Below are 17,325 nucleotides of genomic sequence, written 5' to 3'. Positions count from 1 at the left end.
ATAGAGGTTGAATAACCGGGCAGCTAGAAAATGATATGAAGAATGTCTTCCACTGAATTACAATGATGCCAACATTTCGACTGAGTAGTCCTCATTTTGTGGAGTCTAGCAGGGGTGAGGTATGACCTATTAATTGCATTTCTGTGTGATTGAGGCACTTGGACATGCAGTAAAATGCAAGAAAATGGCTTCCCTTTGCTCTAATGAAAAGTTTCAAGTGGAGATCTACTTCTCATTGCATTTGGACAGTTGATTTCTGAGATGTGTTGACTAGACGTAAATTTATACCAGACTGTGATGCCCACTTTAGTATCTCCTTTAAATCGACCCTCGTCATAAACTGTGTTTATAAAGGCAGGAAGATGGAACTGATCCCCGAGTTGCATAAAGGAAAGCAGACTGTCCAAGTTGAATAGAGAATTAAGAGTAGTATTGCTGTTGGCTCGCCAGGTGTTAAAGTTAATATCAGGGATCAACTTGGTCAGTGCTTTTAAAGACAGATTTTTGGTAGGGATGGCAATACCTAAATTCACTGCTGTTACATTGTCCCAGCCCACTAAATGAATCTCTGGTCAGTTTAGGTAAAAGAGCATTAAATGGCCTCCAGGCTTTGGCCACCCAGAGCAAATACTATAGAGGAAAATATTAATTAAATGCTCTCTAAGTCAACCCATGGTTTCTGGTGGTGTGGGATGAAGGACCAATCTCTTAGTTGGGATAAGAGGGATACTTCCTGATACTAAGGTTTGGGAGAGCTAAGCCACCTCGCTGTTTATGGGTGGACATTTTGGCATAAGCTATACGTGGGGGTTTGTTTTTTCAGATGTAAGAAGAAATAATGGAGTGAAGTTTGGTTAAGAGAGTCTTTGGTAAAAGGAAGTGTAATGTGTGAAAAATATATATAATTTTTGGTAATAACATCATTTTAAATGCTGCAAGTTGTAAGGTTGGTAAGTTGTAGTATTAAGGTAGAAAAATTTGAGCCAAGAATATCGTCAAAATTTGACGTAATCTGTATCCCAATGTAAGATAGGGCAGAAGTTTAACATGACTAGTGAAAGGCCCTTGGACTTGTAGTAATAGACCTTGCTTTACGAGTCTAAAATCCTATAAAAGGCAACGAGGTCTTCGGGTCAGTAACAAAAAAGTAAGAAATCGTTCACAAACAAACATAATTTATTCAAAGTGTTATTCAAAACAACACCCAGGAAACAATGGGGAAGTCTAACTGTTGCTGCTAAATGTTCAATAGCCAATATAAAATTAAGTGGGGACAGGAGACACTGCTGTCTAAAGCTGGGTACACACTACACGGTTTTCGTCCAATAATCGGCTCAATCAGCGGACATACGACGCTCGTTCAAAAGTCGGGTCAGTGTGTGTAGTGACACGATGGTCGACAGTCTGCCCAAATGGACGATTGTCGCCTCATTTGGTTGGTCGTACCGTTTAATATTTACGTTCCAATCTCGTTTCCGTTGTGTAGTGTGTATAAACTTCCGACCGATCCACAACAGTGAGTACGAAATTACAGTCATTGCTCACGACAACATGGCTGTAAAAAGTCGCTAAAGGGACGTCCGCTCTTCCCTTTATCGTCCTAAACAAGACTAGTGTGTATGCAGTCCATGGACCGAGCGATCGGAACATCGATCACATGTAAAATCGATCGGCATAAAAATTTGGTGGAAAATTCTGTGGTGTGTACCTAGCTTAATGCCATTAGTGATTGTGAAGCTATCTGATAGAAAGCCATTACTAAACACCTTGGTAGAGAGACCAATGTATTGGGCTAGACTTATGCTTAAGATGTGGTCGTGGAAGCAAAAATGAAGTAGGACCTGTTGCATATAGTAATCTGTCTACTGCTTTCTCTGCGTCAAGAGAAAACACCAACAACTCTTTCTGCGCCTTTGTGACTTGTTAAATTATATTGATGACCCGTATTGTATTAGCAGAGGCCTGGCTTCCTCTTACAAGGCTCACCTGGTCAGGGTGCATCAACTTAAGGTTAAGTCTGTTCGCCATAAGTTTTGTGTATGCTTTAACAGTGTTATTGAGTAAAGCAATGGTGGTTTGGGTATGGTTACATTTGGGACGCCAGCATTTCCGCCGGACAGCTCCCCCTCTCCGTAACTGCATTAAATAGTTGTTCAAGATTTTGTTCAGTTTGGAACATCATTATCTCGAGGCTGAGGAGTAACTGTCTTTCAAATTATATAAATTGGTATAGTATCTAGCAGATATATAATATTGCAAGGATTAGATTCTTTCATCTCCTTTTCATTAAGGAGATGTTTTATTCTATTTTTAGTTTGGTGCCATCTCCGTTTTCTAGCTAACAGTCTACCAGCTCTGTTATCTGACACATTGCATTTCTGTCTGTCTAGTCAGAGCATTTTGAGTATGTGTCATAAGCAGCTTTTGCACTGTGCTTCTCACCTGTGCAAGTTTAGACTAGACTAGATTGTGAGAAGTGTGAGATTTATTTTGAGATTCAAGGCTTTTGAGTTTGGTTTTCAACTCCTTTTGAATCTTTATATTAGTTTGCTTTAGTCTGGAACCCATCTGGATAGCTACTCTCTACCTCACTGCTTTTCAAAGAGGACCGAAAATTAAATATAGAGGTGTATTCTGGACAATTAGTTTGACAATGCAATAGTATCTCAGATGACACCAACGGATGTCATAAATGTGACTGACTGCCATCTGGGCCTCTCCTGGCCACCTGTGGCATTCCTGAGCACTCTTATTACCACTTGTAAACAAACCGTTCCCGTTTGTTATGCTGCATGGGTGCAGCCATATTGGATTCTTTCATGTGATCTTTTCAGTCCATCCAGACTCCAGCAGCTGCACTTACATGACCTGTGCCACCAATAGGCACTGGGAGCCTATTTAAACCAGCTCCTGAGTTCAGCTCATTGCCAGAACAACATACTTTCTTATGAGGATTGTTCCCTAGCTCCAGGCTTCAGTTTGTTCCAGCTCTGTTCCTGATATATACTCTGCATTTACAAAAGGGTCTGTCTCTCCTCGAGAACGCTGTATTTTTCCCAAAGTGCCTGTTTCCCATCAAGTGCTCAGCTTACAAAAAGTAACTGTTGTCTGCAAGTGGTGCCTCTGCATCTCTGACTCCTAAAGACATTTCTATCTTCTTCAAGGATCTCCATTCCATACTGCCAAACCTCTGGGTTTCCTACAGCACTTCCACTCTGCAGTAGCCTGGTGTTCTGCCGTTATCTTGAGTCTTGTAGCTAGGGCTAGCTCTAAGTCTGAGGGCTTATTTCCAGTTCTGCAAATCTGTGTGTGGGTTCCAAATCTGTGTGCCTGTAGCTAGCTCGTAGTCCAGAGTTTTCTACTCCTGGTTTCAGTTCTGAGTTCTTGTTTCCAGCTTTATTCTGTTCTGAGTTTTTGTGGGTTGCATCCTTCTGAGTTCCCAGTAGTGGGTTCCAGCACAGTGTGCTGGGGTTGAGCTCTTCACCAATGGTTCCAGATTCATACAGCTGCGAGTTTCAGTGCCATATTCTGGCACAGACTGCAGTCCCATTTCTATTTGCTTTCTGTTAGTGCTACTCTGGGTTCTGGCAGACTACGGAATATATCTCTGCATTCCCTACATGAGCAGAGGTTTAATCAAGGCCCCTAGTTTCATGAGTAATTTAAGCTTCTAGTAGAGTTAACAAGTAATTTGGCAAATGCCAAGGCCTAGGGAATAGGTAGGTAGGTGTGTGTGTGTGTGTGTGTGTGTGTGTGTGTGTGTTCGTTCGTCGGCTGCCAGGTGCATAGCAGTGGAGCATGGTCAGACCACGTCATTGCGCGAATCTTGATGCGAATAGTACCTTTTTATAGTTCATTTGTTGGAAAGAATAAAATCATTATATGAATAGTAATTATGGACGAAAGAGAAATATGTTTATGGTCTTTAAGCCATACTCTGCTAGAAGTTTCACAAATACCATTGAAGGGCTTATGGGATCAGGAGTAGAGAGGGGATGCTGTTGTGTGGCTCTGTCAAATTTGGGATGTGCCACGATATTAAGGTCTCCCAAAATGACATGCATTCCACGAAATTGATAAACACAAGAAAGGTATCATATCTTAAAACGGCAAGAATTTGGGGCATAAATAGAAACAATAGTCACCAATTTATTTTCAACTGACCCTATTAAGATTACAAATCTACAGGAATTTGTCTGCTATTTTGGATTTGAGTGTGAAATATTTTTGTGCTGACTAAAATGGCTACTCCATTACGCTTGAGTGGTCCATTAGCAGTGAAACAGGTAAAATGGTTATCTTTAAAGAGAGGGGGAGTCAATCCGAAAAAAAAGAGTCTCTTGCAGCATAATAAAATCCGCTATATATATCTAAAAGAAGACTAGAGCTAAGCGTCTTTTTATTGGGTGAGTTCAGACCCTGAACATTTAAGGGAAGAAATTTAACCATTCAAGTTAAAACTAGGGGTGCCTGGCTGTAGCTGGAAAAACCTCCACCCATGTCAAAATTATACCCTATAATTGAGGCTGGTCTCTTTGATATCTGGTGTGCACTGTATCCAACCTCCTGGGATTACACGTTTTATTCCTTCCTACATAAATCCTACTCGCGTATCGGTTCGGTACATTACTTCGGCGAACATCATACCAAAAACATGGTCTGACCACTCCATCCTTTCACTGATGATCAACCTCCTTCAAAACCCTCGGGGACGGACCTTGTGGAAACTGAATGAGACACTCCTTAAACTATCCCAATTCAAGCAGACCGTTTCGGCCTCCATCATACAGCACTTCACGTTAAATTCTGATCCGGATGTCCCTATGTCCACAATTTGGGAGACCCTTAAGGAAGTTATACGGGGGGAGATTATTCAATTTGCTTCCAGGTGGAAAAAAAGAACACTCTCTGACACTCCATAAATTGTCTGACCAACTCAGAGATCTCAAAACTCTACACAAGCATACTCATTGCCACACGCTATTTCAAAGTATACAAAAAATCAGGAGAGAGCCAAACGATGCATTCAGAGCGAACGGAACATCAGCTTAGGTTAAAGCAGACAGTTTATGAATGGGGAGACAAGGCGGATAGAATACTGGCCGACAGGTTTAGGGCAAAACGCGCCTCGCAGGCCATTCCCTCAATTAGGGCTAAAAAAGGAGCCTTGTCTTTTTGACCCAAGAGTTATCAACAACACATTCCGTTCCTATTACGAGGTGCTGTACATCCTCCACCCCACACAGTCTACCTCAGACCCAGAAGCCCAGATGATAAACACCTATCTGGATAAATGCTCCCTACCCAGGCTTTCCCACCGCAGATAACCGCCCTCAACTGTGAGATCACGGAAGAAGTAACATTGGTCCTCAAATCCCAGAAGAGCTCTAAGGCTCCAGGCCCTGAGGGATTTATGATGTCATATTATAAGATCTTTTCCAAAGAACTAATACCACAACTAACTTCGATGTATAACCACATAATGCAGGGAGGGACATTCTATAACTAAACCACACGTTCTACTATAGTATTAATTCCAAAACCAAACAAGGACCCGACGTGTTGCACCAATTATCGCCCAATCTGACTTCTCAATGCAGATATAAAACTATTTGCCAAGGTATTAGCTACTCATCTAAACTCCCACCTAACATCTTTAATTTTTCCCGACCAGGTAGACTTTGTTCCCACCAGACAAGCCATGGACAATACTAAGGAGAACCATAGCCATCATCGCACACATCAACAAAAATAAAGTTTCCTCGGTCATCCTAGCTCTAGACGCGGAGAATGCCTTTGACAGGCTTTCGTGGTCCTTTATGTTCCACACACTTAGACACTTTGGCTTCCAAGGAGCCTTTCTCACTGCTATTCAATGGGTTACTGTCTTCTGCCTTCTCCTTAAGAAACGGTACAAGACAGGGATGCCCTCTACACCCTTTGTATAGAACCCCTAGCAGCTGCAATTCGCCGGAATCCAGATATTCTGGGGATTCAAATAGGACCTTGCCATTTTAAACTGTCCTTATTTGCGGATGATGTCTTATTAACACTCTCCAACCTCATAATCTCACTTCCCAACTTGCTTAAGGAGCTGGCGGAATATGGCTCAGTTTCAAATTATAAAATTAATAATTCTAAATCGGAGGCCCTTGTCCTCCAGGGATTAAACTCGAGACTAAATTTGCCTTTCAATGGCGCCCCAAATCTCTGTTACCTAGGGATACTCATCACCAGGAATACAACACACTTTTCCAAACTAACTATATCCCACTTTTAGACACAATTAAAAGGGACTTAATCAAATGGGATCCCCTCTACATCTTGTGGTTTGGTAGAATAAACGTGATAAAAATGAATGTCCTGAAAGGTTTTATACCTATTTCAAACGCTCCCGATCTCTGTTCCGAGGACTCTCCCTACAACAGATATGTGGAGAATTCGTGTGGCACAGTAAAAAACCTAGACTTCGACACACCTGTTTAGCCAAACCGGCTGTATCTGGGGGGTACGGGCTACCGATTTTATAAAGTTACTACCAGGCGGTCAACCTCAGCCACATTATCTCCTGGCATACGACCTCAGTGCATTCTCTAAATCTACCCATCTCTTTTTTTTCCTAACACCTGACCACATTGTACAATACCTTCCCTGGCTCCCATGTACCCAGAGACCAGCCTCGGTATACTGTCACCCCAATATACAATTCAAGCTAAATATATGGGACAAACTTATCAGGAAGAAGACGGACATCTCTACATTCCATTCACCTCTTACTCCACTTTGGCACCATCCGGCATTTCCTTCAGGAAATTCAATCTCATATATCACACCCTGGCAAAGAGCAGGTATAACCCAATTCCAACACATCTCGGGGGAATATGCTCCATGCACATTTTCTGATCTTGGTGAAAGAGCAGGCCTCCCGTCTTCCTTGCATTTCTCCTATATTCAAATCAGAGGGCTTATCCAGGCCCAATGAAAATTCTCCAAATTCCGGAAACCTACATCCTTTGAGAAGTTTTGCATGCACAGAGTGGGTTTCCCAGGATTGGTGCCCCTCATATACTATGATATCTTATCATCGACCACTGAGACCTTGGAACGGTTTGAGACAACATGGGATTGTGACAGAAGACTGAACAAGGAGGGTTGGTCCAAGCTGAGGCTCAGGATATGTAAGGTATCAATTAACACCTCAATTAAGGAAAACACAGTTTACACACGTTGGTATCTGGTTCCCACACGATTACAGACTTTATCCGGGCACTTCCGATCGCTGCTGGAGAGTGCGCGGAGGAGTGGGGACCTTTTACCATATTTGGTGGCAATGCCCTCACATCTCAACTTTGCGGCGACAGGTAACTGCGCTACTTACTCATATCCTGGACATGGACATAATCCTCGACTCCCTGGTCATGCTGCTTTGCTCTCCGGGGAAAACCATTGATAAACATAGGGACAAACTTGTACAACACGTCTGTGCAGCTACCCGCTTACAAATTGCTGCAGATTGGAAATCCTCATCCCCTCCATGCCTCCAGGTGTTGATCTCTCGGGTGTGGTGTATAGTGTTGATGGAGTACATTACAAACCTCTTAAATGATAAGGTTTTAAACTTTCATAAGACATGGGATTCATGGTACACATTTTCTCACACTCCATTACCTGACCACTTCCTCACTTATTGACATTTAAGTATTTTTCTCTTTTCTTCTCCCAAAGTATTGTCTCTTTTACCCCCTGGAGCGGTAGCGATGCAGATCACCCCGCCCTAGATAGACATATATCTTCTCTTCCCTTACCACTCCCTTTCCCTTCCCCTTTCCTACATTTTAAATACAAAAATCCAACAACATTGTACTTTTCCCAGCCTGGATTCCGGGATTAGATTCCAATCCAGGCATTACCGCCGGGTGTCTCCAATGGCTGTAATTCATGCAGCTGCTATGATGGGAGTCTCTGTGTAGCGCATTATACTAACTCTTTATAGTCAGCTTACATCTTTTTAAGACAGAGTCTATATAATAGCTACAAATACAAAGAGCTGGATAAGGGTGATCGGTGTAACCACATAATACAGAAACATATTTCTGATTCTGAACTCTCATGTTGATATTGGACATGTAACAATATTAGACACAAACCATCAGTAGTTGATTCTAAGTATCTGTATCCTCTACCCACAGTGTTAGTCTGGTTTCAATACTTATCTTTATTAATCACCTAATGTCCCCGATGTTTCAGTGGTAAATAGGCTTATGTCAGTGGAATATCTGATCATTTATACCGATTTAAAATTCTTACTAGCTATATTGATTGCTGCAGTCACGGAAGGGCTAACAGATTTTAACTGTATTTTTTCATTTCTTTTCGCTTCTTTTTATTCCTATATTTCGCCCATAATTTCTTAATAAAGGCTTCGGCCCTGATACGTATAAATTTATGTGTCATTATCTTTACACATCAATGAACTGGAGTGCCCTATAGTGTTCTGAGAAACCCAACTAATTTTTTCCTTATCCATGCTAGCTGTTTATGTTGGTAGTGCACCCCCTCATGTAATATTAAGATACATACATACAATTTGATACTGTTCATTCTTATTGTAATAATGTTATATTTGATGAGGCAGGTTCCTTTCCTTGTGCGAGCACTGCATCTTTGTTCTAACTATTACCTGTCAGACGCCAATTTACTGTATTTCACTATTGCAATAAGTTTCTTTGGAACATGCGTCCTACTCTACGAATATATCAAGTAGCACATATATAGACTCTATTTTCTAGCTATATAAATTATATGCAATAATGTCATTTTTTATTTAGTTCAATATCTAATGCCAATTGTTTTTCACTTTATGTTCCTGTTGTTGGCGAAAATAAACAGATTTAAAAAAAAAAATAAAGTTGATCTAGGACATGCCCTACTCCAACTAGAAATTTGTCCCCACATTTTAATATTCCCCCTCCAATACAACATGGTTTTGCCAAGGTGCAAACTTGCTCTTTTTTATGCTTTGTTCTCAGTAATGACTCAGGCCCTACAAGTATAATGTGGAGAGAAATAATGTTAAAAGACAATTAATTTATAAATTGCTGTACAACAAGTTGTAAACCTAACAACTAAGGATTATTGTAGAATATTTAGGACATATTATAATGCACTTAATTATACTATATGCTGTATAGGAGACAATCCTAGCGTGTGGTTTTAAACATCGCACTACACACAGTTAATATATTTTCTGATACATTGGTTTTAGTTTAGTTAATACATATATAATAGAAATAAAATAAACAATAAAAAAAATATATACACTTTTTCAACCTATAGCAACCTAATCTGTGTGTTGATAGAGGGGGAAAAAAGTGAGCATTGAAAATTAAGAAGTAAAAAACCCCTGAGAGAAATGAGAAATCAAGTTTACACAAGCACACACATATGAAGGCCCTCTTCAGCAAGTATATCAAAACACCTGGAGGGCAACTGTAAACAGTCAAAACTAAGCGCATAGGATTAATAGAGAGCCCTCGAACGAGATAACACTGAAAGTGACAGTGAGCGACTGCCACTTACGAGAACTGTGCCTCTCCACAGGGGTGGGCACAGAGGAAGAGTGTCATTTGAAATTATTTTGGATTCATCAAGCAGTCAGGAAAGAAATGGAGATCCAACAGAACCATGCCAGTTTTTATCAGATTTTGACCTATATTTTCGGATACGTGCCCTGGAGATAGCCATATCTTGGATCCAAATTTCCCAGGCGTGTGTAGAGTTGTTTCTTTGGATGATGCGCTTAACCAGAAAGCCCCATCTCTAGAGACTCTAGTTGTTTTTTAGTGCTTTTAAAATTGTCGCTGGAGCCACTTGATTTATTTACTTTTACTGCTCGCAAGCTTACAATCTATAGGACAATGGGAGTTTGAAACACAAGGGCATGTGCTACATCATATTGCACACTGGACCAGCTAGAATGCAAAGGTAAAAGTATTGAGTGGGCTCTGTGTGTAGCAATGTTGGTAAGAGGGTTGTTTTGTGTTAGCTGAGTAGAGGGTGGTAATAGGGTAATCTAGGGAGATTAAGATGGTGGTTGAGGAATATCATGAGCTTGCCTGAAGAGGTGGGGTTTCAGAGAAAACTTGAAAGTTTGAAGACTAGAGGAAAGTCTTGCTGTGCGAGGGAGGGAATTCCTCAAAGTGGATGCAGCCCGAAAAAATTCCTGTAACCGGGAATGGGAGGATGTGATGAGAGTAGAAGAGAGACGCAGATCTTGTGCAGAACGGAGGTGTCTAGTTGGGAGATATTTTGATACAAGTGAGGAGATGTATGTCTGTGCAATTTTGTTGACTGCCTTGTATGTAAGTAGAAAATGTAGAGACTGACAGAGTGGCTCAGCAGAGGAAGAACGGTTTGCAAGGAAAATCAATCTAGCCGCTGCATGCAAAATAGATTGCAGGGGTTGAAGTCTTATTTTGGGAAGACCAGTAAAGAGGATATTGCAATAGTCGATACGGGAGATGATGAGTGAATGAATTAAGGTTTTTGCGGTGTCTTGTGTGAGATATGTGCGTATTCTGGACATAATCTTTAGATGTATGTAACATGATTTAGATATAGAGTCGATGTGGGGAATAAATTATAGTTGTGAGTCAAGAATTACACCTAGGCAGCGAGCTTTCGGGGTGGGATTTATGGTCATGTTCTCAACAGAAATAGAAATGTCAGGCAGGAAGCTTCTGTTTTTGGGTGGGAATATTATTAATTCAGTATTTGAAAGATTGAGTTTGAGTTGGTGCGAAGACATCCACGATGAAATGGCAGAAAGTCTGTCTGTAACGTGAGACAACACAGATGGTGAAAGATCAGGAGAGGTTTGATAGATTTATGTATCATCCACATAGAGATGATACTGAAATCCAAAGGGCTTTTTAGTTTTCCAAGAGAAGTGGTGTAGATAGAGAATAGCAGAGGACCTAGGACTGAGCCTTGTGGTACTCCAACTGATAAAGAAAGTGGAGCAGAGGTGGATCCAAAGAAATTAACACTGAAGGAGCGATTAGATAGGTAGGATGAGAGCCAGGATAGGACAGTGCCTTCAAGACCTAGGGATTGTAGCATTTGTATGAGGAGAGAGTGGTCAACAGTGTCAAATGCAGCAGAGAGATCCAGGAGAATTAGAAGAGAGTAATGGCTTTTACTTTTTGCTGTGATCAAATCATTGACAACCTTGGTCAGCGCAGTCTCTGTGGAGTGTTGAGAGCGAAAGCCTGACTGAAGATGATCCACTAGGTTGTTTGCTGTAAGAAAGTGTGTGAGGCGAGAGTGTAGGCAATTCTCTCAAGAAGCTTGGAGGGGCATGGGAGCTGAGAGGTGGGGTGGTAATTTGAGAGCGTGTTTGGGTCAGAATTTTGTTTTTTTAAAATGGGAGTAATCAATGCATGCTTGAATAGTGATGGAAAAATATATCAGTAGAAACAGATTACAGATTTTAGTTAGTGGTGGAATGAGCACATGAGACAGGGACCTACTATTTTGTAATGGAATGGGATCAAGAGGACAGGAGGTAGAGTAGGAAGATGAGAAGAGAGTAGAAACTTCCTCTTCATTTGTGGAATCAAATGAAGAGAGAGTGTCAGCGGGTGCTACAAAGGAATTGATCTGATTGCTTGTCGAGGGAGATGATACCATTTCAAGTCTGATCTTATCTATTTTGTCCTTGAAATAGGAAGCAAGATCCTGGGCACTGGTGATAGTCGGAGGATTTGGAGTGGGAGGATTGAGAAGACATTTAAATGTGTTAAAAAGGCATTTGGGGTTAGAAGCCTGAGCATAGATGAGAGATTGGAAGTATGTTTGTTTGTTTAGCAGTGTCCAGAGAATTTCTATAGGAGTGGTAGATACCAGTATATGTGATGAAAACATTAGAGGTACAAGATTTACGCCAGTGACGTTCTGCTTTACGAGATAGTTTTTGTAGAGTTCGCGTAGACTTCGTTGCCAACCGTGGCACACTAAAGTAAGACGGAGTATGTAGTGTCGCTGGAGCCACTTCATCAAGGGCAGTTGCTAGGGTTTGATGAAAATGGGGTACTGCCCGATCAGGGGAGGAGAATGTAGAAATTTGGCAGAGAAGGTGTTTGAGAGAGGCGGAAAACTGTTGAAGATCAATAGAGTTGATATTCCTGCGGTTGTGAGGAAGCTTGGAAGAGTTTGACACTAGGGAGGGTAAAGAACTGGGGGTGAGCGAGTAGCTAATAAGGTGATGATACGAGAGGGGGAAAGGAGTGTTAAGGAAATCAGAAACTGAGCATAGTCTAGAGGAAACAAGATCAAGACAGTGGCCATCCTGCTAAGTAGCGGATTCAATCCACTGGGAGAGGTCAAGTGAGGATGTTAGAGTAGTTTGAAAGCAGCATTGGAAAGTGGATTAGAAATAGGGATGTTGAAATCGCCCATGATGATTGTAGGGATGTCAGAGGATAAGAAGTGAGGGAGCCACGCAGAGAAGTGTTTAAGAAATTGTTGGTGAGGTCCAGGGGGGCAATAGATGACAGCAACACGCATAGAGAATGGGTTAAAAATCCTAACAGCATGTACTTCAAAAGATGTGAACGTGAGTGATGGGACATTTGGGAGAACTGTGAATGTGCACTGTGGGGAGAGAAGTAGTCCAACCCCACCTCCTTGTCTGCCTCCAGGTCTGGGGGTGTGGGTGAAATGTGGACCACCATGTGAAAGGACTGCAGGTGAGGCAGTGTCTGAATGCGTGAGCCATGTTTCTGTTATTGCTAGAAGATTTAGATTGTTTGAGAGCAAGAGATTGTGTACGGAGGTAAGTTTGCTACAAACAGTGCGTGCATTCCAAAGGGCACATTTCAAGGACTTTGGAAGAGAGGGGAGACAGGTGATGCGTTTGAGGCTTGCTCGATTTCTGTAGAGTTCAGATATATGCGTGTGGGAGAAGTGAGGGGGACCTGGATTAGGTGATATAGCACCAGCTAATAGAAACAGGGAGGAAAAAAGGTAGGAAAGATGATTGTAAGATGTCCTTTTAGTTTCTGGCGGCAGGGTGAGGCTGTTAAAGTTATTGAATTTAAATAGGAAAACAGTTCATAAGTGTTCACTAGAGGTGAGTGAAGTAATGAAGGGGCAATATGGACAGAGGTTTGTGTTGCAGGATGGGTGAGGGATGATATAGTCCTAAAGATATAGATCTATAGATTGTAAGCTTTCGAGCAGGGTTCTCTTACCTCTCTGTATGTATTACCCAGTATTGTCTTATTAATGTTTGTTCCCAATTGTAAAGCGCTACAGAATTTGCTGGCGCTATATAAACAAATGTTGATGATGATGTTGATGAAAGATAATGCCATGAAAAGAGAGAGAGAAATATATTTTGGCAAGCATACATTTAATTTTGTTTGATGCTAATAACATGGTTATATTGTAATTGGATCAACAAATAAACATAACGCATATTCTTAATTTATGTAATTATTGCATATAAAATGTCATAGTTGTGTGGTTTGAAATGTATTAATGTAGTGAACCCAGGTCCTATTATGCCACACAGTACTGCCCTCTAATTTCATGTATACTCACAATTTACCATTAAAAAACATATATTCATAAAGCGTATGTAGGCAGCTCTGTTTTCTTATGTACGACTCACCTCTGGAGTCAGCACACAGATGTCTTCAGTTCTGCAACGGAACATGGGAGGAGCTTCGGCACATGTGCAGCAGCTGTGTTTCGGCCATCTTCGACTGCTTGAGTGAAGCAGCTCTGGCATGCCAGAGGAAACATCTGTCTGCTGGATGATGCTGACTCCTGGTCTAGCATATGTAATTCCCTGTGCTAAGCACAATTGAGCAGTCCATTTAAAGATATGTGGAAGTTAGATAGGTTGTTACTTTATGTATATTGTTTCTATTCCCACTGCTGACCTGCAGTCTTACTTGCCATTTATATTTTTCATTCCTCTTCTTGACACTCTTCTTTGTTCCATTGTTGTCCTTTTTCATTCACGTATTCGAACTCCATTGCTCTGCTGTCTGCAATGTGTTTCTGAGGAAATCCATGATGATGCTCCATTTTCAGTGCATTATGTATGTGGTCAGTATGCACAGCTCACAGAAACCTTTACAAGTGAATAAGCCCTGTATCATTTCTTTCTTTTACCATATTTTCTCCTCTTAGTTCCACATTGTTCCGCAACAGACACCTACTTTTTTTTTTATCCTCTTCTCTCCCCAATTTTCTGGGGGGGTTTGGTTTTTTACCCATCTGTTTTTGCCAACCCCTTTTGTTTCCCATGGGGTAAGTTTCTTATCTCTGTACTCATCCTATCCCCTATCTGCTGGGTCCACACCTATATATATTCTATATTATAATCAAACAAGGTAAGCTTGCTCCACAAATTGGGGCAAGTTTGGAGGTATGAGGGGGCAAGCAGCGTGTGTGCAATGAAGTGTTGACCCTGTGCTCTTTTTCTCTTTTTCCTTTCTCTGTCTCTTTTTCGTTTTTCTCTTTTCGTTCTCATTTTTCTCTTTCACATCACTTTCTACTGCAGCCTTTACTCTCTCTATCATTCCCCCCCCTCCCCTTAGTGACAATGTGGATAAGACACTGTATGACTCATCCACTGAGTGTGGAGAGATGTGCAGAGTATCAACACCCCCCCCCCCCCTTCCCTTCCTTCCCCAATCCTCAGCTAGTTGCCACAGCAACTGGGTCACCTCTCTGTATGTGCTACACTCCATCAGAGACAAGATGAGCAGAAACAAGGAATGGGAATTACAGACTAGCTCTTAGAAGCAGGATATTCCATGCCTACTGTTTCTGTTTTTACATTATTTCTGTGACCCTGCATAGAGAGATGTGACCATGTTGACCTGGCTCACAGCTTCACACATCAAACTATTAAATAAGAGATAGGAAGGTACTGGTTTAGACGTGTAAGAAGAAATGACTAGAGAACAAGCTGTGTACTTGGTAAAAGTAGTTCACCGAGCATAGAAATAAGGAGGAAGATGGAACAAAACAAAGGGGGCAAGAAATAAAAAGTAAAAAGTATTGCTGGAAATGATAGAGAATCAATATAAGTTGATATGTTTGGTAAAAAATGTATAGATTTGTGAAGGAGACCTAAAGTATTTGTATACAAAAGGTGGTTATTCATACATGTATAATGTCCAACTGCAACACACTGTGCCCAACTCTTAGTTCATGTAGTTCTTTACTCAATCTGTTGCAGCTGGTTCCGGAAGAAGCACCCACAGATGGACCCTCTTGTACCCATTCCCCCTAGCTCAGAAACCAAGGACCGCTGGAGAAGCCTGACAGTTGTGCCTTACCTGGAGGATCTGCACGGGTATAGTGAGGATGAGGATCTGTGTGACTTAGAGGATGAAATCATCTACACACAGGACTTCACAGTTCCAGGTAAAGCTGGCTTTCATTCACCTCTGGCCAATGCATTTAATATTATTGCTGCTTGTTGGCAGGGAATTTTAGCTATTGCTATTTTAATTGAGACTTTACTGTCTTTATTACAGAAGAAATAATTACTTTGTTACTTTAAAAGCTGGAGAAGTCACTATAAAAGTTATCCACATCTATATTCGTTGCATTTGGACTACTTTTCCAAGTTTGTTTTCTTTGGGCTCGTATAGAGTCATGTGTGATTTTACTGTGCTGACACTTAATGGCATGGTACTCTGAAACTACACTAGGCTTTGGGATTATTCCTATGTCAGTGCTCCAACTTCATTCACACTGAAACAAGCATTAAAATCCCCCACATTGAGAACATTTCATACAGCCTTTTCTGCATTCAATATTCCTGGCACTCATGCATATTTACTGATGAGGATTCCTGGACATGTTGGTATAAATGTGGGCAGTATTCTGGGATAGGCATCAATGATCCCAAAGACCGCTGTATTTTCAATGCAGTGTGCATGTGGGCAGCATGGTAAAACTAATTACTACTGAACTAATCTTTTGTATTTGTAACCATTGTCTCTCACTTGATATTTCCCAGATGAGGAGAGGCAGAATATGCTTATAAGTAAAGAGACAGGGACAGACAAGGGCCTGAATTAGAGCCACAAGTGAGTGAGGTCACATGCAAGACTGTATCCTCTGCCAGAGTGTTTTCAGAAGAACATTTTACCCAGAAAGAGAGGTGTTCTGTATGCTATGGATTGTATTTAGGTACCACCACTTATTATATACAATGCTGAGAAACATTTTGTTCTATTTTCTTTGGTCTTCTATATTTTCTTTCAGTGAGCTCCAGCTTTTGCATTATAATTGTATTATAACATCTTATTTCTGAATTTCTTCAATATATGTTCAACCTAACACATTGTTTGGCTTAAAAGCTAGGATATATTACTGTCTTTGAGAGATACCAAAGAAAATACTAAATTGATTTCAATGAGTGGACAAGCAAGAGTTTGAAATATGAGGGTCTGGAGACAGGGAAAACAAAAAATGAATAGATGGTGAATTTAGCGAGAGAACCACAATAAAATGTTGGTGAATGAGGCAAAAGATAAGTAGACACATTAGATGTAATGTGTCTACTTATCCTCATCAAACAGACAAGGTGACAAGGGTGGGGAGTAGAAAAGCTTTGTGAGCAAATAGAACAAAGTATCCTGAGGATCGTATTCGGATGGGAGTACAAGAAAGGGAAAGCAATATAGAATATTCCTGATGGATAGGAGAGACAGTCAGTGCTTAAACTTTTTTTTGTACCCTCCTAACAATCCTTTTTATCCCGAATCAGGACAGGTGCCTGAAGAGGACATGTTTGCACAGACGCAGGGCAATGCACCTACCAAACAGCTGTGTATGAATGGCACAGAGAATCAGTTAAAGACAGAAAGGAGAGTCAGCTCTGCATCCCAGCGCAAGGCTAGCACATCAGGGGGCAAAGTACGCAAACTATCGGCCTGCAAACAACAGTGACCAGGGGACTTCTCTGCAAGGTATTAGACATTGACCATTAAATTCATTATAATGAAAGGGCAACAACAAGGGGAGGGACACGTCTTGAACTACTATTATGGAGTATCCATAAATATATGAAAGAATAATACATAAGGGGTTTTGTAAACGTGCAGTGAAATCTTTAGAGGCAGATGAACACGTGGTCATTTACCAATAAGACAGAGTATCTGATGAGATGCCAGTTAAGTGGAGTGTGGAGACTTAATAAGGGTCCTCGCCCACCAGCAATGCAAAGAGAATGATAAGAGAAATGTGAGTTTATATGGGTATTCCCTTGAGATGAAAGCACAACCCTTCATC

At 41.1% G+C, this 17,325-nt stretch overlaps 1 protein-coding gene across 2 annotated transcripts in view; it reads left to right on the top strand.

The window, feature by feature from the left end:
• The window catches only part of STK11 (serine/threonine kinase 11), a 34,806-nt gene that overhangs the window by 15,486 nt on the left and 1,995 nt on the right, over nt 1-17,325 (top strand). The window contains exons 8-10 of one of the 2 annotated variants that reach the window (XM_075205874.1): nt 15,260-15,447; nt 16,049-16,118; nt 16,802-16,891. In XM_075205874.1, coding sequence (XP_075061975.1) covers nt 15,260-15,447; nt 16,049-16,110 — 250 coding nt within the window. In that variant the 3' untranslated portion in view covers nt 16,111-16,118; nt 16,802-16,891. Of the gene's footprint in view, nt 1-15,259; nt 15,448-16,048; nt 16,119-16,801; nt 17,004-17,325 lie in introns of those variants that run through there. The other variant, XM_075205866.1, reaches the window with a different exon arrangement.

The sequence above is a fragment of the Mixophyes fleayi genome, chromosome 1, assembly GCF_038048845.1.
Source record: "Mixophyes fleayi isolate aMixFle1 chromosome 1, aMixFle1.hap1, whole genome shotgun sequence".
NCBI lineage: Eukaryota > Metazoa > Chordata > Amphibia > Anura > Limnodynastidae > Mixophyes > Mixophyes fleayi.
The sequence above is the reverse complement of the archived record's forward strand: the minus strand, read 5'-3'. Positions and strand labels throughout refer to the sequence as shown.